At 40.9% G+C, this 23188-nt stretch overlaps 1 protein-coding gene across 1 annotated transcript in view; it reads left to right on the top strand.

The window, feature by feature from the left end:
• Ttc6 (tetratricopeptide repeat domain 6) overlaps window positions 1-23188 on the top strand; it is a 153562-nt gene that overhangs the window by 74813 nt on the left and 55561 nt on the right. The window contains exons 10-14 of the mRNA XM_028782530.1: window positions 259-617; window positions 11221-11674; window positions 11998-12127; window positions 12943-13115; window positions 15965-16101. Of these exons, the coding sequence (XP_028638363.1) occupies window positions 259-617; window positions 11221-11674; window positions 11998-12127; window positions 12943-13115; window positions 15965-16101 (1253 nt within the window). The remainder of the gene's footprint in view (window positions 1-258; window positions 618-11220; window positions 11675-11997; window positions 12128-12942; window positions 13116-15964; window positions 16102-23188) is intronic.

Here is a 23188-nt window from a genome sequence, read left to right as displayed (position 1 = left end):
AGGACATTAGGGTCGGGGAAAAGAGAAGGACAGGGATGAGTGTGGTCAAAGCACACTGCACACATGCCTGAGAATGTCGTGATGGAAAAGGCCACTTCACACAGTTCGTACACACACCGGTGACAACTTTAAGAGAATATTTTTTGATATTCACTCAATCAAGCCAAACCACATGAATTGCCACTGTGATTGTATTAGTTTTAAATGTAGAACAACTAAACTGATTACATATATTTCCACCTCTGTTTTCTTATTAAGAGATCAAAGTCTACAGTTGAGTTGAGCAAAGAAGGGACCCCACCACCATTTGTAATCAAGGATGACATAGACAGCAACCTGGAACAGCTGACGTACCAGAAGAAGAAGGAGGTGGAGCGCCAGCTCGCCAAACAAAGGGCACTGCTTAACCTCTCCCTGAAAGGCAGCCTGGAAACCTTAGATGAGTCAGATAGCTTAAAATGCCTGTCTTTTTCTCTCATTGAAGCATCAAGAAAGGCTGGCATCAGCTACATCGTATTTCCTAGTAAAAAGAAGAAACCGTTGAAGAAAGGGTCTAAGTTCCAGAAGGCTGCACAAGTGTATGAACAGCTCTCCAGGCCTCCGAAAAAACTAAAAAGGTTCTGTTCAAGTAGTACATTTTTATAGCTTAAAGGGGGTATTATATTATCGTTTAGGGAATTAATTTTATGATTTGATCCAGAATAGCTACTTCTTATTCTTCATGGGAAATATGCTAGCTAGAGAGTAAAGCTCCAATTTAAAAATTGTAGGTATTTCATAGTACAAGTATATGGATTATTTAACTTCCTGTTTTAAGACTGAATCCATTTTATGGCTCTTTGTTTAAAAAAAATGTTTACGATGTATTTGCTAACCCGGCTTGACACACAGGCCCAATATTTTTTCTAAATCAATATCATCTATAACAAAATCAAAATAGGTTGCTGATATTTAACTGTTTAAAGATCTTCATCAAGCCGGGCGATGGTGGTGCACGCCTTTAATCCCAGCACTTGGGAGGCAGAGGCAGGCAGATTTCTGAGTTCGAGGCCAGCCTGGTCTACAGAGTGAGTTCCAGGACAGCCAGGGCTACACAGAGAAACCCTGTCTCGAAAAACAAACAAACAAACAAACAAACAAAAAACAAAGATCTTCGTCAGGTTGTGTAATAAACACAGTAAATGTAAACATTTTATGTGTTGTGAGCCTATCTTCAAGGATCAATACACAAGAATAATTACGTTTTCACTTCATTTGGAGCTAATAGTAGCTGGCCTATTTTTACAACGTGGAGGGCCTGAAATTGAAAGAGCAGAAAGGCCTGGCACACGCATGCTTACTGTTGAAGACATAGATGCTGCTTGTAACCAAGGCATCTATGGAAGTTTCCAGAAAATTTTTCTCTAGGCATTCTCAGAACATAGAGTCTGATACGTAAGCCTAATTGAAATACAAGGACTTTCCTGGTGATAAGGGGGGTCGAAATGTTTTGTTATTATTAAGACACGCTGGCTCCTTGGTGTGGCTGGTGACATGATCTTAAGAGTTTGGGATTTAAAACTTTGTAGGTGACCACAGGGACAGAGGGCGGCTGTAGTACGGAGCACTACCCAGACCTGAGCTGTGTGGTCTCCATGGCTCCAGTATATCCACAAGGTTTTCCTTTAGTTCATCTTCAGGAGGTCTCCGACAGATTTCTCTGAGTTGAACAATCCCTTAGTGAGCAATCAGACGTCTGCTGTGTACTTCTGGTACATTTGTTGATTTCAAGACCTCTGTCCTCCCAGTGAAAAGACCTGACTGCTCCTGGGGCAACTCCTTTCTAAAATAACAGCAGATTAAGTGTTTTCTGGGAGGTTTCGCAATGCCTACAGAGCTCCTCCCATCTCATCTCGCCATTTAAAAACTCTTTTAAAAAATTTTATTATAGCCGGGCGGTGGTGGCGCATGCCTTTAATCCCAGCACTCGGGAGGCAGAGACAGGTGGATTTCTAAGTTCGAGGCCAGCCTGGTCTACAGAGTGAGTTCCAGGACAGCCAGGGCTACACAGAGAAACCCTGTCTCGAAAAAACCAAAAAAAAAAAAAATTATTATAAAAAAGGTTGAAGAAGATGAAAACCCTCACATTGAAATTAAGCAGAGCCAAAGACTGTACAAGTCAGCGGACTTCTGTATGGTTAAAGTAGACAGGAGAAGACACACTGGAGCTTCACATTGGAGTTCATGCTTTTACTCCCAGATCTATTCTTATGCACTTATCCACCATAGCAAACACATAATCCATGAGAAAGTTAGAATTAGAAATTATCTGCATTCTTTTTTCACGACTCATGTCTATTACCTACATTCAGTCTTTCCTCATCCCTTAACCTTTAGCCTTTCTATGTTATACTTAGGAAAATGTAATGTACAAACACATGTATATGCATACATACACACATATATGTATATATATATATACATATGCATATATGAACACTATTGAGCGTTAAAGAAAAATGAAATGACAAAAATTTCAGGCAGATGGATAGATTTAGAATGTGTAGTATCCAGTGCAGTCATACACTCTAAGGAAGTTCAAACAAGCATGTTCTCCTGTGTAGGTAGAATCTAGCCAGATTTCACTGTTTGGAGAAATGCGTCTGCCTCTTTTAATAACCTACCTTAAAATGTGCATCTGCTGTGACATTCGCAGTAGGAAGTGTAGGAGGGGCTCTGTGCACTGGCAGTGGAACGGCTGTCTCCTGGATGGTGTGTCTGTACTTCCTCCCTTTGAAACCGTCAAGTAGCTATGTATCAACGGAGACAGGAAGTAATTGTTGGCTCAAAACGCGTGATGGAACATCTTGAAGAAAACTTTAGTTCTAAGTTTAGGACTTTTTAAAAGTTAGCTTTGGTGGCTCAGAAATATTCTTCTTATCATTTTATATCCAGCTTTTCTCTTGCTGAGTGACAGCCGTTCTTGGCTGACTCACTTGACGATTTAAAATGGACCCTATGCACTCTCACCTATCAAGTCAGATCTCGACTCTAGAATGCTGTCCCTGCTGAAGGTCATGTGGGATATTTAAAGTCCGAGACGCACACATTACCTCTCAGTCCCCCTGGGACAGGCTGCCCCTGTTACTTCACACCCTCAGCCGAGCTCTGGCAAAGTGCCAGGTACCTGCAACAAGAGTACAGCCATTGCTCCTTTAGATGGTGTCCTCGGCTCTGAGCCCTGAGTTGCGAAACCTGCCAGCGAGGGACTAGAGGGAGCCCTCGGTTGTTGATGTCTTTGCTCCTCTGGTATGGTTTCAGCTTTTCCTCATTCTGTTTCTCACAGAGCTGGAGGCAGTTCAGTTCCAGGAACAAGGATGTCGCCACATCTGCATTCTAACCGCCATGCCCTTGGTGACCAGGCCAAGCCACTCGATTTCTTAGGCTGTTTTCTCATCTGGAAGATGAGCTTATCCATATGACAGCCGAGGTTATTTCCAGCTCAGAAGTCTCATAAGTGAGACAGTAAAATCAACATTACCCTTACACAAATGGAATATCTTGAGCAACACATTTAAGCTGTTGAACACTTCCCTGTTCCCTCCACCAGCGCCACAACTCACCTCAAGATAATTATGTGTACACATATTCCGCCCTGTGAGCCTGGCCTCCTTACGTGGGGGATGAACCAGCAGCTTAATTTACAGTCTTGTTCTTTCAACTGAGAAACCGCGAACCATACTCCCGGCTGTGAAAAATGTAGATCTAGACTTTCCAATCATGTTTTTTTTCTCTTTCTTTCTTTCTCTTTTAATTTGGACTATTTAATTTCAATGATCCGAGACTATAGCTTTTCCTTGTAAAAGTTCATCCATTATCTGTGTTTGCTTTTTACATTCCTCTAGAAACTTGTCTAACAGGTCCTAGTTCCCTTTAAGATATTATAATTATTTTATCAGCTAGTAAGATAAAACATCCTCATTGTTAAAAAAAAAAAAAACCAAACTAGAAAATATTGCAGGCCTGTCACGGTTAACGTAGTTTTAAATGTGTACATGGGAACACATTCAAAGAAACCTGTGGGAACAGATTATTTTTTATGCATATATGTATGTTAAATGTATGCTTGCATATTAGATAGAGAACATGGGACTATACCTATAAAGTTCTGGAATTTATTATTTTTGAGCTATAGGTAGTTGGTGGAGACAGGCTAGGAAGAGATTTTTCAGAAGTTTACTATACACACACACACACACACACACACACACACACACACTGGACATATATTTATGGTTAAAAGCAACTTTTTGACTTTCTTTTAAAAAAGTCTTTTGGGGAAATCAATGGAAATCCATCCACTATGAGTCTCTTGAAGAACAGACTAAGGGGCTCCACAACTGAATTCATAACTGTGCTCCTTCCAAGATCTACAGAGCCGTAAATGAAATACACATGCTGTAAATGAAACATGCGTGAATTTCAATCTCAAGTATGTATTTCACAAATGGATCTTAAAACTGAGAGTCGCTTCTGCTTTAAAGGTGGACGGGACTGCAGTTGAAGTGCGAAGCGAGCAGGTTGTCACGGAAACGATGGCTTGAGCTCACCAGTTCATTTCTTTAGAGTAAACGTATGGAGCACCTTCTGCACACCAGATACTATTCCGGATAGGAAACCGTGAATGAAGACAATGAAGAATACTAAGCAATCTCCTGCCCTCACAGAATCTATATTCTGGGGGGAGGGGGAAGGGGGTTGGGAGGGGAAGGGGCAATGTAGAGATTAACAAGCGATAGCAAGGATGTGATAAATATTATGAAGATGATAAGGCAGGATCGAATAATACTGGAGAATATTACAATAGCTGCTGCATTAGGCAGACTGCTCAGATGCCTTTGTGACTTAGAACTGAATGGTATGGAGCATGACATGTTCAAATCTCTGAAGAAGAGGTAAAAGCAAGTGCAAAAGCCCTGAGATGGAGAATATGCTTGTTGCCTTTGCACGTAGCCCGGTCTCTGGAACACCAGAGACTGATAAGATGGTAAGGTAAAGGAAGTGTTTGGGGGATAAAATCCAGTATCACCCTGTTGGCCACCGGTAGGTGCTAACTGTGAAATTACTCATAAGAGTGCCCATCAATTGAAGCTCTGGAGATGTCTTAATGGGTAAGAATGTTTTTATGATCACAGGAAGCTGAGTCGAAACTGCCTGTACCCATCCAAAAATGATGGGCATGGCTGCTTGTGCCTGTCACCCCAGCATTGAGGGTGGGGAAAGGTAGAGACAGGTGGGTCCCAGCAGCTCATTAGCTAGCTAGCTAGCTGAAATAGAGCTTCGGGCTCAGTAAGACACTGTGACTCAGGAGTCAAGTGGAGAGGGGTAGTGGGTGACACCCAACATCGTCCTCTGGAGTCTATATGTGCATCTACCAGTTCTTGTACCCATACAGACTTGTCTACATACACGCAAACATCATACACATAAATTAAAAGAGGAAAAACATGTATTTGTAAGTCATGAACTTGGGAAGACAGAGACGCTTGTAGGCTATGATGTTTTGTATCTTTAAATATAAAAGGAGAGTTTGAGAGCAGAGAACAGCAGGTTGAAATGATCAGATACATCTTCCAGAAGACTCACCGTGGTAGCGGTATGAGTTAAGAAACTCTAATGGAAGCACAGAAACTATAAGAAAGCAATTGAATGGCACATGTGAGAAATGGCTTCCTGGTCTGAAGTGATAGCAATCCAGCTGGCGAAAAGGGGCGGCATTCTAGACAGATGTTAGAAGAATAGCCAACAATGTTTGCTCATGAACTACTGGGAAGATACAAGAAAGATAGAACTTAAGGATACTCCCAAGGATTTTTACTGGAGCAATTGAAAATATGAAGATTTTCCCAGATGATCAGGACTGTATAAGGAGTAGGTAGGCATGGTGAGAGTTACACAAAGGTCTGTTAAGAGTGCATGTCAGTTTAGCTTCAGATCCCAGTGATATTATAGAAAAGGTTAGATCGTGGGCAGGGCAGTAAAGGTAAATACTACTGCCTCTGCTGTGTAAATGTAGACCTCCTGTGATGGTTTGTATATGCATGGTCCAGGGAGTGGCACTATTAGGAGGTGTGGTCTTGTTGGAGTAGGTGTGTCACTGTGGGCATGGGCTTTAAGACCCTAGTCCTAGCTGCTTGGAAGTCAATATTCTGCTAGCAGCCTTCAGATCAAGATGTAGAACTCTCAGCTCCTCCGGCACCATGCCTGCCTGGATGCTGCTGTGCGCCCACCTTGATGACAATGGACTGAATCTCTGAACCTGTAAGCCAGCCCCAATTAAATGTTGTCCCTGTAAGAGTTGCCTTAGTCATGGTGTCTGTTCAAAGTAGTAAAACCCTAACTGAGACACCTCCCTTGATATCCAGATATCATGGCTTTGCAAAAAGAAAGACAGACCAACAGCTGCAAGTCAGGCGTCTGGAGGTGTGCACATTGCTTTAGTACATCTGGACCTAAGGTGGCCATTGTAATAAACACCTACTTAAATTAACCTTCACCAGAAGTTGAAGTAATTTTCTTCCAGACGTTTGGTTTTACCGCTGGCCAAACAGGAGATGGAGTGGCCACCTGTATTTGTCTTTGACATTGCTGATGGTGCCATTACTGTGAATACGTACTTTCACCAGTGACCTGGTGGATTTTAATGTGGGATGCTTTACTGGAGGATGGTGTGGGGTCGGATGAGGCACCTCCAGAGTTTTCTGCTTCTTTTTCTTTACTACCATTATGTTCTTGTCTACACCGAATTCTTTCTGAATTACTCTGTTACGTGTTCTAGGATAAGAAGATGACTACAGGGTGGTTCCTTCCTTGCCTCCATAGGTTCATTATTAGACAGTCAGGGGCCAATAATAGTCTTCCTATCACTTGCTTAATTAATTCCTTGATTTTATTGATGGGCTCACTGCCATTGGATACTGATTAAGTTTAGAGTGAGTATGTGGGGGCTGGAGAGATGTCTCAGTGGTTAAGAGCACTGACTGCTCTTCCAGAGTTCCTGGGTTCAATTCCCAGCAACCAAATCGTGATTCACAAGTTTAAGTAATAAGATCCGACACTCTCTTCTGGTGTGTCTGAAGACAGCGACAGTGTGCTCACGTACAATAAATAAATCTTTAAAAAAAAAATTAGAGTATCTACTGACCTCCAGAAGGCCAGAGTACTTGTGTTTAGACTCTTTGGGGGTAAATTTGTGGATGCATGTATCACATGTTGGGACGCTCTTAGTGGGATCTGACCTGTGTTTCATGTCAGATGAAGTTTTAGGCTGTGAACTCTTTTGGTTCTCGTATCTGCAGAAAATGAAATGAATCTCAAATGTGTAGCTAGTTTTTTATGCCCAGCAGACCCAGAAGTTTCTTGCTTATCTAAGACAAACAATACCTTAGCAGGCCACCCATCTGTCTTATCACTGGAAAAAAACTGTAGTCATTTAGATATTGCCACACATCCTTATAAAGTAGAATTCTTTTATTACCATTCTGTTCCTGTGGTTAACCCTTTTAATTGTGTGTTTGATGTCTGCACTGGCTAGGCAGTTTTCGAAGGGATTCACCACTCTATACCCATATTCATCGCACTGGGACCGCTGAACCACATCAGTTCCTTCTTTATCTTCCACGTCTCCACCTCTGCCTCTGAGGTTGGGATCTACAGTGTTCCTATATGTGCCCTCATATTTGCATTTTCTGTTTCTCCTCCAGGGGTTAGAACTTGGTTAGGGATGCCACATTTTGCAGACCAGCTCTCCTCCTTTCCCCAAGGAGTTGAAGAGCTCACTCTTCTGTGACAGTGGTTCTTAGAGTATTATCCTTGTATCAGTGTGTTTTATGTGGAAACTTGTTAGAATGTAAACCCCAGGACCCCACTCTATGCCTGCTCAGAGACTGGGAAGGCCCAAAAATCTGCCTTTCAAGGAGCCTCCTAGGTGTTTCTGATGCATGGTAACTTTTAGGGTAATAGGTAGTGTCATCCAGGCTGCGCTAACTAGGGCCATATGGATATGGGAGGGTGAGGAACTGGCAGCTGTGGCTGGGCAAAAGTATTCAGATCTCACAGCTGAGAGACTTTGGGATCCAGTGTGGTGATCCAGTGTAATACATCACAGGTATGAGGCAATACGACAGTATAGTCATTAGCTGGGTTAGCTATTTATGCCGGAGGAGATTGCATCTCACAGCCAAGAGATATGATGTCTCTCAGCCAGTTTCTCCTGTTAGGAAACATAAGTGGAATTTGAGGGTCGGGGGGGAAATCCCGTTTTCATGTCTGCCTATTTAGTTTTGTGTTCATTCCATAGTAGCTTGATCCCCTTGCTGCATTTAGAGGCTTTGGGCTTTTAGTTGGTACCACCACTATCCTGTTCTTTTAAAGTGTTTCGCTCAGCTCTCGTCAGAGAAGCTTCCTCCTGCAGTAGATGGGAACTAACACAGAGACACTCACATCCAGTCAATGTGCAGAGAGAGAGAGAGACTCTGGAGAAGTCAGTCTTACAGGGATGTCTTTATCAAACCCTTACTCCGTCAAAGCTTGGAGATCTCTGTGTCAGAGGAAGTGGAAAAACAAAGGGCTGACCGCTGATGTTATGGGTGACTCCAAGAAAACACTTTCAGTCACAACAGGGTTGATGCGCACACGAACACACAGAGACGGTGATAACACACAGAACCTGCATGGATTCAGGGGAGATGGGTTCAGCCATGAGATGGGGACACGGCCCCAAACACCCTCCCTTAACCAGGAAGCTAATTGTGATTGACAGGTGCCATGAGAAAGAAAATCAGTTTTCAATGGAGTGTCACAGGTTATATCAATGACACTCCAGAGCAGGCCTCATGACCAGGAGTAGCTGCCCAACACAGATCAAAGTAATATTTTTGTTGATTTTTTTGTTTCATTTTGCTTTGTTTGGCATTTTTTCTTACTGTATTGTTTGTTTTGATTTTTGTTTTTGTTTTGGTTGGGAGCGAGATAGAGAAAAAAAAGAAGCAACATCATGTTAGGGGATTAGCGAGGTGAGGAGGATCTTTGAGGATTTGGGGAGCGGAAAGTATGATAAAAATATATTGCATGAAAATTTTCAAAAATAAAATAAAAGTCCCTTTAAAAAGTGTCCAAGTGATTATTGCAAGCACTCTTTTTGTCCTAGTGACCAAATGACTCACACTTGACTTTGTAGGTTCTTGCCTTTCACCAGAACACTCCTTGCTAACTAGCTCTGGCGCTAACTGGAGTTTTAATTCCACTACACGACACTACTACATTCCGAGAGTTACCTGGGCCCTGGTTTTATGCTGTTCTTTCTGTGTATTTCCTGAGTTCCACTCTAGCACAAAACACTTTTTACTAACTAGAGTGCATTCTCATCTTAGGATAATTTAGTGAGCAAATTGTATGACAAAGGCGTATGGTAGAAGGAAGCAATGATTAATGAGGTATCCAGGGGCCAAAACACTGTATTTTCTATACTCGAGTTTGAGAAGATTAAAAAGGAGTACTTACTAGGATCTGGGAGAAAACAGTTGTGTAGGAAATGTTTCCTTGAAGTCCTGATCTTTTGTCAAGGGCTATGATTTAGTAGCGGCAACCTACCTTGAAGGACCTTGGAGTGTAGATACGTTGACTTCATTTTCCTATGTCCCATTATAGAGGTTTCTAATCGAGAAAACAGAGAACGAGGTATCCTGTAGATGTAGTCTGCATAGATTTGTTTCTAAGGCCAGAGAACAAAGTGAGGAAGGAGAGGAACATGGAAGCACGAACCACCTGGTACAGAAATTAGAAATATGAATAGAGGAGCCAGGTAGTCAGTGGACTAAAAAGTGTACTACCCTGATGCTTATTCAGTGGATATGACCAAAGAACAGATGTGGGGGGAAGAGATGGTGTCTCCGTGGTCTGTGCTGACACTTCTCATGTCACATCTCAAGGACTGTGGTAAAAACCCTATGTTTCAGACATTAGAGATTGTTTTGGATGTGCGACATAATCTGATACACATTTGTGAACATGAACACCCAAACGGCACATGAATGATGGGTTAAACAAAGGTCAAGAGCAGAAGCAGAAAGCTAAGTTGCTGTCTTAGCTAGGGTTTCTATTTCTGTGGATAAACACCACCACCAAAGCAATCTGGGGAGGGAATTTGGCTTACTCTTCCACAGCACTGTTCATCACTGAAGGGAATCAGGACAGGAACTCAAGCAGGGCAGGAACCTGGAGACAGGCGCTGATGGAGAGGCCATGCAGGAGTGCTAACTATGTGCTTGCTCCTCATGGCTTACTCAGCCTACTTTCTTACAGAACCCAGGACCACCAGCCCAGGTAGGATACTACCCACAGTAGACTGGGTTCTCCCACATCAATCACCGATTAAGAAAATATCCTACAGCCATGCCTACATTCCCCTATCTCTTGTAGGCACTTTCTGTATTGAGATTCCTTAATCTAAACTGGCTTTGTGCCATAGTAGTCAGGATGCTGCATCCCATGTAGGACGGATGATGGAGGGTGGAGATGATAAGAAAGAATAAAAGAACAGGAGCCCTTTCCTACTTTCGCTCTCCTACTTCAACAATTTCTTACAATATAAGTTCAGTAAGTAAAAGATGATGAGGCCAAAGCTTCTTTTTCAAACTTCCAGTAGAATGCCGTCTCCCATAACTACCATACTACCACACCTTTAGCAAATGCTACCAAATGGAAGATGTACTGGCAATGAGAATTTGAAATGGAACCTAGAGCTGAATCATTTGAAAGCATTTGAATGATTAACTGTCATAATTTATGGAAGAAATAAGGTTCAGGTTCTTATCCTTTGTAGCCTTTGGAAGAAGTATTTCCTTTATCTCTTCCTGCTTATCTTCTGAAGTCCCCACTATCATCGATGTGCTAGAGGGTGGGGCAGTGAATTAGACTAGGACAGAGCGCCACTGTCATTGGTGAAGCAGTCTAGAGAGTCTGCCACATTAAAGATATAGTTCCATTTAGTTTATAGAGATTGTTCATAGTGTGTTCCAGTTTTAATGATTGAAAATGTGAACTGGGGTTACGTAAAATTAGCATTTTTTTCGATAAGAGAAAAATAGCAATTTTTGTGTGTGATTGAGTTTGAATCATTGATTAGAAAGGTAATTGTGTTTCTGTAATTAACAATAATAATCTTTTTTTTTTTGAAACCAGATCAGCATCTCATGGAGTACTTCCTGGAGAGAGAAAGTATTTCCTAAAAGTTCCATTATATGAGCGTCAAATAAGGTGCCCCAGTGTACCCACAGTTTTAGATTTTGATAATTTTGCTCAGCACAAAGGAGGAATACCAGAAAATGCTGATCCTTTGAAATGGGTTTTTGACATATTTGTTAAAGACAAACCTCACAAAACAAACACACCAGTTGTACCGTCTGTTCAAAAAGATGTCCCAGAGCCGGTGATAGAGCTCTCCAAACTGGAGCTAAGCGACCATGTACCGTGTCACCTCCCACCAGAGGTCATTAAGTATTACGAATCTGAAGTGGAGAAGTTGACTCAAGAAATAAAAACCGAGAAAAGAAATCCAGCGTTTGCATACTGTAGACGTGGAGCTATTTATCGAAAACTGGGAAAGTTGCAAAGTGCCATGAACGACCTACAGGAAGTAAGTTTTAAAAAAATAAAACCAACACAATTCACCACTCACATTATTTTTGTTTATACCATAGTTTTCTATTGAGATGTTGAATGGCAAATGATTGTTGAACATCTTATGTGATTGTGAAATACAAGTATTAACACTTTCAGATACTTATTAAAACACTAGATTTGGGGGGGGAGGCTGGGGATGGAGATGGAGATGGAGATGGGAGATTTTATTTGTACACATGTAAGGCACTGGTACCAATAATGTTTGAGAAACTCATTTAATAATGTTTCTTCCTTTTGAAAATGAACTCACCTGACTTTATATATGTATTTTTTCAGGCCATATTCGAGGAGCCATTGTTTCTAAATGCCTATTGGCACAGACATTTCATTTATCTTTTCCAAGACAAAATTAATGATGCTTTGGATGACTTGAATCTCATAAATAAGTACAATAAAAACAATGCAGGTGGGTTTCATATGGAGACAGTTCCAGCACCTGTCGCCTTAGCTCACCTCTTGCCATTATTATAAATAGGCATAAATGGTGGATAATTGCTCTGCACAAACAGTGTGAATGTCCTCAGCTTTAAAAATACAGTTTTCTTAATATTATATTTGCAGAGTTCACATAACCTTACATTGTTTTTTTTTTTAAACCTCATTATGTTTGAATTTATGTCCTGGAGATCTGTTTCAGCACAATCCTTCCCATCCATCTCATAAGGAGAATATGAACTCAAAGTTATAATGGGGGAGGGTGCTTTGTAAATCTTCTCTTGACCGCACGTTTCAGAATGCGAGCTGTGGCGCTGTGGTGCCCTAAGCGCTGTGTTCTAACTCCCTGAATGTCTGGACTCAGAACTTTGTAGAAACGTGGAAATGTCATACACATCTTTGAATCCCTAGCACTCACAGATCTACATAATATAGTAGAAGATGGCTGAATGTTTCTGATGTATGTCGCTCTCTGCATGTTAAAGTTCCACAACATTCTGTGTCATGCAAACTTAGCATTTCATTGCATCTGGTAAGACTGAAACATTTCAAACAGATTCAGAGGTGAGTGGTAATTTTGCTACTTCAGAGTAACCCTACTTAAAATTGCAAATGAGTATTCAGACCTTGAGGGAAAAAATAAATTGTGGGGCTTAAGAAAAATGAAATAAAGTATACTAGTCAAAAATCATTCTAAGACTGCAATTTTGGAGAGAGATTGCTGCCTTAAAATTTCACAGTTAGTGAGTAAATTGTAAAGTGGAGTTTTGCATCTTCTCTTTATAGAGGCATACTTGTCAAAGGCAGAGATTTTCAGAGAGAAGAAGGATATTACACTGGCAATTCTGAATTATAGTCAGGCCATTAAGTGCAGGCCCAAAGATGCTAACCTCTATTTCAAGAGAGGAGAGATGTATGAAAAGACAAACAAAGTGCTGGCCATTGATGACTACTCAAAAGTAAGCTTTGTAATGCCCCGTGTTCCCGTCTATAGACTTTAGATCTTACATTGCAAACATTCTTTTTGACTTATTTGTTTTAAGAGTGTTTGGGTCACGCGTGTGCACCATGTATGTGTCTGGTACCTGCATAGATCACAAGGCCATCAGACTCCCAGAACTGGAGTTACAGACTCCACTGGGGGAGGTGCTGGAAAGCAAACCCCAGATCTCCTACAAGAGCAACACACTGCCCCAGTGCACTAAGCCAACCCCCTTGCAAAGTTCTTAAGAGTCATCATATAGTCGCTATAATAAACTAATTTTAAGTTACTTATAGAACTCTCATTGCTGGTATGCTGTTATACCAATTTCATGATTTGAAAACATTGGTGAGTGAATGGAAATCAAAAGAGAGAAGTGAGATGCCGCAGCAGCCATGCCGAACTCTCAGCTTTTCCACTCCTCTCTTCTCGGACTAAGAACTGCGGTTTTAGAAACCTTTGAAAATTGCCTTTTCTCTGTGGATAATAGAAGAAATTGCCTTTTCTCTTTATTAAACTCTTGAACAGCTGGTGCCCCCTTCATGGAACCTACTGGCTCTCAAAGAAGCTCTGGTGACAGGTTCATTCACTCTTTCTTTGATTCACAAATAAGTGTTGACTGAGACACTGTGTAAGTACTAGATGAATAGTGAAAGACATAGAAATGTTTCTAGATTACGCATATCTCAAAGAAAAGATTTTTCTTTTTTTATTGGATATTTTATTTACATTTCAGATGTGATCCCCTTACCCCATTCCACCCCTACCTCCGCTGAGGAACCCCCTATCCAATCCCCCCTCCTCCTGCTTCTATGAGGATGTACCCCCACCCACCCCCCACTCCCACCTCCCCACCCTCGAATTCCCACCCACATGGTACCAAGGATCTCCTCTTCAACCTATGCCTGACAAGGCCATCCTCCCCTACATATACAGCTAGAGCCATGAGTCCCTCCCTATGTGCTCCCAGGCTGGTGGTTTAGACCCTGGGACCTCTGGTTGGTTGGTATTGTTGCTCTCCTCATGGAACTGAAAACCCTTTCAACTCCTTCAGATCCTTCTCTCTAACTCCTCCATTGGGAACCCCTTGATCATGGATGAGATACAAAATTATGATGGTGTCATGAAGCAAAGCAGGTTGGAGAGAGGTATTTGTATTTGTCTGTAGGTATCAGAATACCCACAAGGAAGTGAACCTTTGAACTGCACCTTGAGGCTGCCACCAGGGCGACATTCCCTTGAGGCTGCCACCAGGGCGACATTTCCCTTGGATGCAGCAAGACATGCACTTCAGATTAACTGACTTTTAACTATAAATCTTAGTCTCAAGTACAATGGACAGATTAGAAGACAAATTACTTACATTATTCAATTGTGCGTGTTCCCAACTGCCATATTTTTTCGTAGCTTAGCTTGATATTCTTCTGCTTAAGGAAAGTATTATTTGTCTTGTAACTTCTGATCTTGAAGTAACCAAAATCTCTCTTGAAGATGTAAGATTACACATATGGAGTAGATTTAATTTAGGTATATATATATATATATATATATATATATATATATATGCATGCATACATATATGCATGTAACAATTAATGAAAAAGGAGATAATGAATTTGAAAAAGAGCAAGGAGGGGGTATCTGGGAGGGTTTGGAGGAAAGGAAGGAAAGAGGAAATGATGTAATAATCTCTAAATTAAAGGAAAATATGTAAAAATCATCATAGACTCTTCTCACTTCTGTGTTTGACACTAGTGGTTTAAAAACAGATGAAGACAGCCTCTTGAAGTCAAACAGTTCTCAAGCTATATAGCACATTTCGTTCTACTCTAAATGTCCTCAGAGAGCTCCTTTGTGCCGGAGTTCTTTCCTAGTATCAGTTGGCAATCAACTCGCCAGCCGAATGTATGGGTGACTCTGCTTCCGCCCTCTGCTGTTTTCCGTCAGTGAGTCACCATGAGCCACATCACCGCCAATCTGTTTCTTCTCATGTCAGGGGCTGGATTAAGCCGTCACCTATGTGACTGAATTGGCTCAGCTCTTTCATCGACTGTTAGGACAGAATGATGTGAGACCACTAGTGCAGGTCTACCCTACAGCTTTTTATTTTTGAGATTATAATACAACTACATTCCATTTTACCCCTTCCTAGTCTTCCTCCCAAACCCTCCCACATATCCCTGCTTGCTCTTTTTAAAATCCATGGCCTCTTTATTCATTAACTTTTACATGCATGTATGTATGCACATATATATGCATATATATACATGCATACATATATGAATATATGTATATATTCAAAATTATAGCTTGTTTAGATGGGATAATCTTACTCGCATGTATGTTTTCAGGCCTGGCTAGCTGATATCAGATAGCCAGTTAGTATGCTCTTTCTCTGGGGAAGACTACTTTCCCAGTCTCATCTTTCCTTTTGTAGAGATGAGGCCTTATGGTCTTTCCCCTATCTGCTTTGTCATGTGTGTTACTGTTCCCATTGTTCAGGTCATGCTTAGGCAGTCATGTTGGTGAGACTTAACAGGGTAGTTTCTGACATTACTAGGATATACAAGAATTTTTATCAGTGAAAGTTTCAGTAGTCCAAAAGCCTTGGCTTCTTGTATTTGCTGTCTATCTTGACCCTCTTGGGTAATATCCCACCTCAAGACTTTGGTGATGGGTACAGTTCTTAGTATAATTCTTAAACAAAAATCTGAAGAATTTTAGCATCTTAAAGTGGGTTTGTCTTATATGATTTGAAAACAACCATATACTTGTCTTAGTTTTTCTCTTACTGTGTAATATGTTTGCATTCTAATACCCCTCTAGTGTATTTATTATAATCCAAAAAGATCAGATGCATTATGGAAACGTGGGATGTTTTACTTTGAAAATGAAAACTGGATTGGAGCCGTATATGATTTTACATCTCTGCTAAAACTTGACCCCTATAATTCTTATGCAAGGTAGGAATGATTTCAGACGTACATTTTGAAATGACTTACTCTTTAAATGTGTTTTCAGGAAAACTAGCTTGCTATGACCCGACAGCCCCTTTCAAAACAACGAGCTAATTTTCAGTGTCAAGTCGTCTCTTTGCATTTCCAGGTTCTCACTACTTTGTAATCATGTAAAGCATCACTTAGCATCCGTAATTTCCTTCTTTACATTTCCTCTTCATTCATGGCCTTGGTAGCCACCGAGTACAGACATCTGTTCAAGTATTTTCCTGTAATATCTTATTGTAACTTGTGCATTGAGCTTCACTGTTCCTTTTTTTCTTGTTTTTAATTTTATTTTATTAATTTCCCTTTTAATGAAAATAGATTTTTTTTCTGCACATAATGTATCCTGATTACAGTTTTCCCTCCTCCTACTCCTCCTGGTTCCTTTCCGCCTCTCTTCCCATCCACATCTACTTTCTGTCTCTCATTAGAGAACAAACAGGCCTCTAAGGGATAATAATAAAATAAAATAAAATAAAATAGGAAAATAAAATTACACATTGGAATAGGAAAAAACAAACAATTAGAAGTAAAACCAAGATAAACAAAAGCAGAACAAGAAACAGACTGATGCAGAGCCTCACTTGTTCACAGACTCAGGAATCCCATAAAAACACTAGAAGTCATAATATATGTGCAAAGGACTTATAGGGAAGAAAGAGAGGAAAAATATAAATAAAATAAAATAAAAGTTGATTAAAAGAAAGAAAGAGCATTGACCTGACTAGACAGGTCATCCTAAGACACCATCAAATTCATTTTCTGTTGGCCATCTACTCACAGGCACTAACCCTGCCCCAAAGAGTAGTTTGTTTCTCCAGTGAGACTTCAAAACTGAATTTTCATTTGCAAGTGGTTAGCAATTAGAGATAACTTCTGGCTTAGGGATGGATGTGTGTCTGTTTCTCCTTTCAGCTGTAAGAGCCCATCTATTACAGACATGTGGAGGACCTGTGCATGTTGCCTCAGTATCTGTGAATTCATATGTGGATTGATTCTGTTTATTTAGAGGACCTTTTTTTCCCCCCTTGGCACCCTCCATCTCCTCTGGCTCTTACATTCTTTCCACCTCTTCTTTCACAGGTCCTTTCTTTTCACCAGTCCTTCTGTTTATGAACACATCCCTTTTAGGACTGAGTGTGCCAAAGTCTCTCACTCTGTATATTATATGGGTGTGGGTCTGTATATTTGCTCCCATCTTCTGTAGAGGGAGCTTCTCTGATTATGACTGAGCAAGGCACTGACCTATGACTATAGCAGAATGTCATTAGGAGTCATTTTTTTCTACATTAAAAAAAAACAGTAGTATTCAATCTTATCCTCGGCTCCTGGCCTATGTAGTCTGAGTTTCTTGGTCTCCCACGCAGTGTCAGGCATGGATTCCATCTTGTAGAGTGGGCCTTGAGTTGAATCAGATATTGGTTGGTTATCTCCATAAGCTGTGTGCCACCATTGTGCTAGTACATCTTGCAAGGAAGATACCATTGTTGACCCAAGGGTTCGTGGCTCAGTTGACCTTTAAGTCTCTGTTTTGGTGGTATGCAGAGTACTTTCTTGTAACAAAGGTGCTTGCTTGCGGGGGTGAAAGCGCGTATGTAGGCATCAGCTCAACTTCTCCAAATTCAGTGAATTGTGTAGGTGTTGTTTTCAGTAGTAGGGACTTGTAGTCAGTTTGTGGAGAGCCTTGGCAATATACGGGGTTGTTTGGCAATTCCCATGCTCCCATGGGACCCCTTTGGCCAACAACTCAACTAGATATAACCCGTTCTTGACACCAGAAGCTACATTTGGTAATGATGCATGGCTAGACTTAAGGCTCTATATTCCCCCACTATTTAGCTTACCTTTATATATACACATGCATATACAAGAAGAAAAGAGCCCTAACTAGTCATCCATTGTCTCGAAATGTAGCCTTTAGTACAGAGATATAAATATAAATTAAACATAAAGATAATACACATGCAGACACACATGCATGTGTGCACACACCACCTCTTCACATACTTCTGTATTAGTTTTTCTATACTACCCCTCAAGTAGCTCTTAATCTTAGCTCTCTCTCCCCATATTCCCTTCCTTATGCCTCTCTTCCCTTCCCCTCCCCACTTGATCCTCCCATTACACACCCTACCCTCCTTCCCCCCCCCCTCTCTCTTCGATTCTCCTTTCCTAGGGAGATCTATCTGTCCCATCCCAGTCCTTTACTCTATACCTAGCCTTTGTGACTCTAGAGATTGTAGTTTGGTTATCATTGACTTAATAGCTAATATCCACATACAAGGAAATATGTGTCATATTTTTCTTTGTGGGTCTGGGTTACCTAACTCAGGATAATTTTTTCCTAGTTCTATCGATTTATCTGCAAATTTCATGATGGTAATTCATTTAACTGCTGAGGAATATTCAATTGTGTAAATGTATTATATGTTGTTTATTTATCCATCTGTTGAGGACATCTAGGTTGGCTCCAATTTCTGGATGTATACAGCAGCAGTGGTTGAGGAATTGCGTCTGTGGTAGGATGAAGCATCCTTTGGGTATATGTCCAAGAATGATATAGTTAGATTTTGAGGTAGGTAGATCCCTAGCTTCCCGAGGAACTGCTACACTAATTGACATAGTTGCTATACACGTTTGTAATACCACTAGAAATGGAATAGTGTTTCATTCCACATCCTTTCCTGAATAAGCTTTTACCTGTTTTATTGATCTTGTCCATTCTGACTGGTGTAAGATGAAATCAAAGTAGTTTTGGTTTGCGTTTCCCTGATGGCTAAGGATGTTGAAACCACCCCCCCCCCATTAAGTTATTTTATTTATTTTCTAGTCATTGCGCTCTTTTGGTTCCCACTCCCAAAGTTCCTCATCCCGTTCCTCCTTTCCCTTGCCTCCAAGAGGGTGCTCCCTCTGCCAGGGCTCCCCCTTCCCTGGAGCCTCAAGTCTCTTGAGGATTAGGCTCTTCTTCTCCCACTGAGGCCAGACAAGGCAGTCCTGTTACATGTGTGCCTGGGGCCTTGGACCAGCTCATATGTGCTGCCTGGTGGGTGGCTCTGTCTCTGGGAGCTCCCTGGAGTCTGGGTTAGTTGAATATGCTGGTTTTCCTATGGGGTCTCTCTGCCTTTTAGCTTTTTCAGTCCTCCCCCTAATTCAACCTTAGTGGTCCCTGAATTCAGTCCAATAGTTGAGTATAAGTATCTGCCTCTGTCTTAGTCAGCTGCTGGTCTAGCCTTTCAGAGGGCAGCCATGCCAGGCTCCTGTCTGTAAGCACATCATAGCATCAGTAATAGTGTCAGGCCTTGCTGCCCCCTACCCCCACAAGATAGATCCTAAGTTGGGCCAGTCATTGGACTGCCTTTCCTTCAGTCTCTTCTCCATTTTTGTCCTTGCAGTTCTTTTAGACAGGAATAATTCTGGGTCAGAAATTTTGACTGTGGATTGGTAACCCCATATCTCCACTTGAGGCCCTGTCTGACTACTGGAGGTGGATTGTTCGAATTCCCTTTCTCCAATGTTGGGCATTTTGGCTGAAGTCATCCCCAATGAGTCTGAAGAGTCTCTCACCTCCTGGGTCTCCAGTAATTTCTGGAAGATCTCCCCCACATCCCCCCTCAGGTTGCTTAATTCCATTCATTCTCTTGGCCCTCTGGGCTTCTCTCTTGTCCCCCACCCCCTTATCTGATCCTGTTCCACTTTTCCCCTCCCCTCCCGTCTCCCACCCAGGCCCCTCCATCTGCCTCCTGTGATTATTTCCTTTACCCTTCTAAGTGGGATTGAAATTTCTTCACTCGGGCCTTTCAATTTGTTACACTTCTTAGGGTCTGTAAGGCTATATCTTAGATATTCTATAGTTTTTGGCTAATATCTACTTATCAGTGAGTATATACTATGCATGTCTTTTGGGTCCGAGTTACCTCACTCAGGATGATATTTTCTAGTTCCACCCATTTGTCTGCAAAATTCATGATGTTCTCTTTTTAATAGCTGAATAGTATTTCATTGTGTAAATTAACCACATTTTCTGTGTCCATTCTTCAGTTGAGGGACATCTGGGTTGTTTGTAACTTCTGGCTATTACAAATAAGGCTGCTACGAACATGATGGAGTATGTGGTACGGTGGGGTGTCTTTTGGGTATATGCCCAAGAGTGGTATAGCTGGGTCTTCAGGTATAACTATTTCCAATTTGCTGAGGAACCTCCAGATTGATTTCTAGAGTGGTTGTACCAGTTTGCAGTCCCACCAGCAATGGAGGAGTGTTCCTCTTTCTTCACATCCCTGCCAGCATGTGCTGTCATCTGAGTTTTTGATCTTAGCCATTCTGACTGGTGTGAGGTGGAAACTCAGTGTCATTTTGATTTGCATTTCTCTGATAACTAAGGACGTTGAACATTTCTTTAAGTGTTTCTGGGCCATTTGAGATTCTTCTGTTGTGAATTCTCAGATTATCTCTGTACCCATTTTTTAATTGGGTTATTTGGTGATTTTGAGGTTAACTTCTTGAGTTCTTTATATATTTTGGATATTAGCCCTCTGTCAGATGTATGTAAGGTTAGTGAGGATTTTTTTCCCAAGTTTTCCTGTAGGTTGTCAATTTGTCCTATTGATGATGTCTTTTGTCTTACAGAAGCTTTTCAGTTTCATGAGGTTCCATTTATCAATTCTTGATCTTAGCGTCTGAGTCATTGGTGGTCTGTTCAGGAAATTTCTCCCTGTGCCAACGAGTTCGAGGCTCTTTCCCACTTTCTCTTCTATTAAAATTCAGTGTGTCTAGTTTTATATTTAGGTCCTTGATCCACTTGAACTTGAGCTTTGTGCTAGGTGATAAATATGGATCTATTTTCATTCTCCTACATACAGACTGCCAAGTAGACCAGCACCATTTATTGAAGATGCTTCCTTTTTTCCACTATATGTTTTTGGTTTCTTTTTCAAAGATCAAGTGTCCTTAGGTGTATGGCTTTACTTCTGGTTCTTCAATTCTATTCCATTGATCAATCTGTCTCTGTACCAATACCATGTGGTTTTGTTATCACTATTGCTTTGTAGTAAAGCTTGAGGTCAGGGATGGTGATTCCCCTGGAAGTTCTTTTATTGTTGAGAATTGTTTTGGCTATTCCTGGCTTTTTGGTTTTTTTTTTTCCTATGGGAAATTGAGAATTGCTCTTTCTGTCTTTGTGAAAGAATTGAGTTGGAATTTTGGTGGGTATTGCACTGAATCTGTAGATTGACTGGTTTTGGTAAGAGGGCCATTTTCACTATTTTAATCCTGCCAATCCACGAGCATGGGAGATCTTTCCATCTTCTGACATCTTCAATTTCTTTTTACAGGGATTTGAAGTTCTTGTTGTACAGATCATTCACTTGCTTGGTAAGAGCTACACCAAGATATTTTATACTGTTTGTGGCTATTGTGAAAGGTGTTGTTTTCCTAATTTCTTTCTTAGCCCATTTGTCATTTGTATAAAGGAAGGCTGCTGATTTGTGTAATTAATTGTGTATCTTGCCACCTTGCTGAAGGTGTTTAACAGCTGTAGTAGTTCTCTATACATTTGGGGTTCTCTTATGTATATTATTATATCATCTGCAAAATTGGTCAGGGATTGGTAGAACCTCTCAGGGAACAGCCATATCAGGCTCCTGTCAGCAAGCACTTCTTGGCATCAGCAATAATGTGGGGGTTTGGTGTCTGCAGATGGGATGGGTCCTCATGTGGGCCAGTCTCTAGGTGGCCTATCCTTCAGTCTCTGTTCCATTTTTTGTCCCTGTCTTTCTCATGCCTCAAATGGGGGCTGTGCCTACCTACTGGTAGTAGTCTCTACAGATTGTATCTCCCCTTTGTTGGGTATTTATTTGGATACTGTCTCTCTGTCTTATGGTTAGTTTGGCTAAGGGTTTGCCTATCTTGTTGATTTTCTCAAAGAATCAGCTCTGGGTTTCATTGATTGTATTGTTTTCTTTGTTTCTAACTGATTGATTTCAGCTCCAATTTTGATTATTTTTCCCCTTCTAGGCCTCTTTGGTGTGCTTGGTTCTTGTTTTTCTAGAGCTTTTGGGTATACTTTTCAATTGGTAATATGAGAACTTTCTAATTTCTTTATGGAGGCACTTAGTGCTATAAACTTTTCTCTTAGCATTGTTTTCATTGTGTCCCATGACTTTGGGTATGTTGTGCCTTCATTTTCATTGAATTCTAGAAAGTCTTTAATTTCTTTTTTTATTTCTTCCCTGATCCAGAGATCATTGAGTAGAGAGCTGTTCAATTTCCAAGTGTGTGTGAGCTTTCAGTGTTTTTGTCATTGTTGAAGTTCCGCTTTAATTAATGGTAGTCTGATATAATATAAGGTGTTATTTCAATTTTCTTGTATCTGTTGAGGCTTGCCCTGTGACCAACTATGTGATTAATCTTGGAGCCTTCTCTGTGGGGTGCTGAGAAGAAGGTATATTTTTTTGAGTTTGGGTGAAATAATGTATAGATGTCTGTTAGGTCCATTTGTTTCATAATGTCTATTAGTTTCATTATCTCTCTGTCTAGTTTTTGTCTGGATGTCCTGTCATTTGATGAGAGTGGGGTGTTGAAGTCTCCCACTATTAATGCATGGGGTTTGATGTGCGATTTAAGCATTATCAATGTTTGGCTCATAGATGTTCAGAATTGAGATATCATCTTGGTAGATTTTTCTTTTGATGTGTATAAAGTGTCCTTCTCTGTCTCTCTTGATTAGTTATGGTTGCAAGTCTGCTTTATTAGATGTTAGGATAGATACTCCAGTTTCCTTCTTGGGTTCATTTGCTTAGAAAACTTTTTTCCAGCCCTTTACTCTGAGGTAAGGTCTATCTTTATGACTGAGGTGTGTTTCTTGTATGCAGCAGAATGATGGATCCTGTTTTTGCATCCATTTCTGTTACCCTGTGTCTTTTTATTGGGGAATTGAGTCCATTGTCCATTGATGTTGAGAGAGATTAATGACCAGTGATTGTTATTTCATTTGGTGGAGAGAGAGAGAGAGAGAGAGAGAGAGAGAGAGAGAGAGAGAGAGAGAGAGAGA

This window comes from Grammomys surdaster, unplaced genomic scaffold (assembly GCF_004785775.1).
Source record: "Grammomys surdaster isolate TR1022 unplaced genomic scaffold, NIH_TR_1.0 98, whole genome shotgun sequence".
Classification (NCBI taxonomy): domain Eukaryota; kingdom Metazoa; phylum Chordata; class Mammalia; order Rodentia; family Muridae; genus Grammomys; species Grammomys surdaster.
The sequence above is the reverse complement of the archived record's forward strand: the minus strand, read 5'-3'. Positions and strand labels throughout refer to the sequence as shown.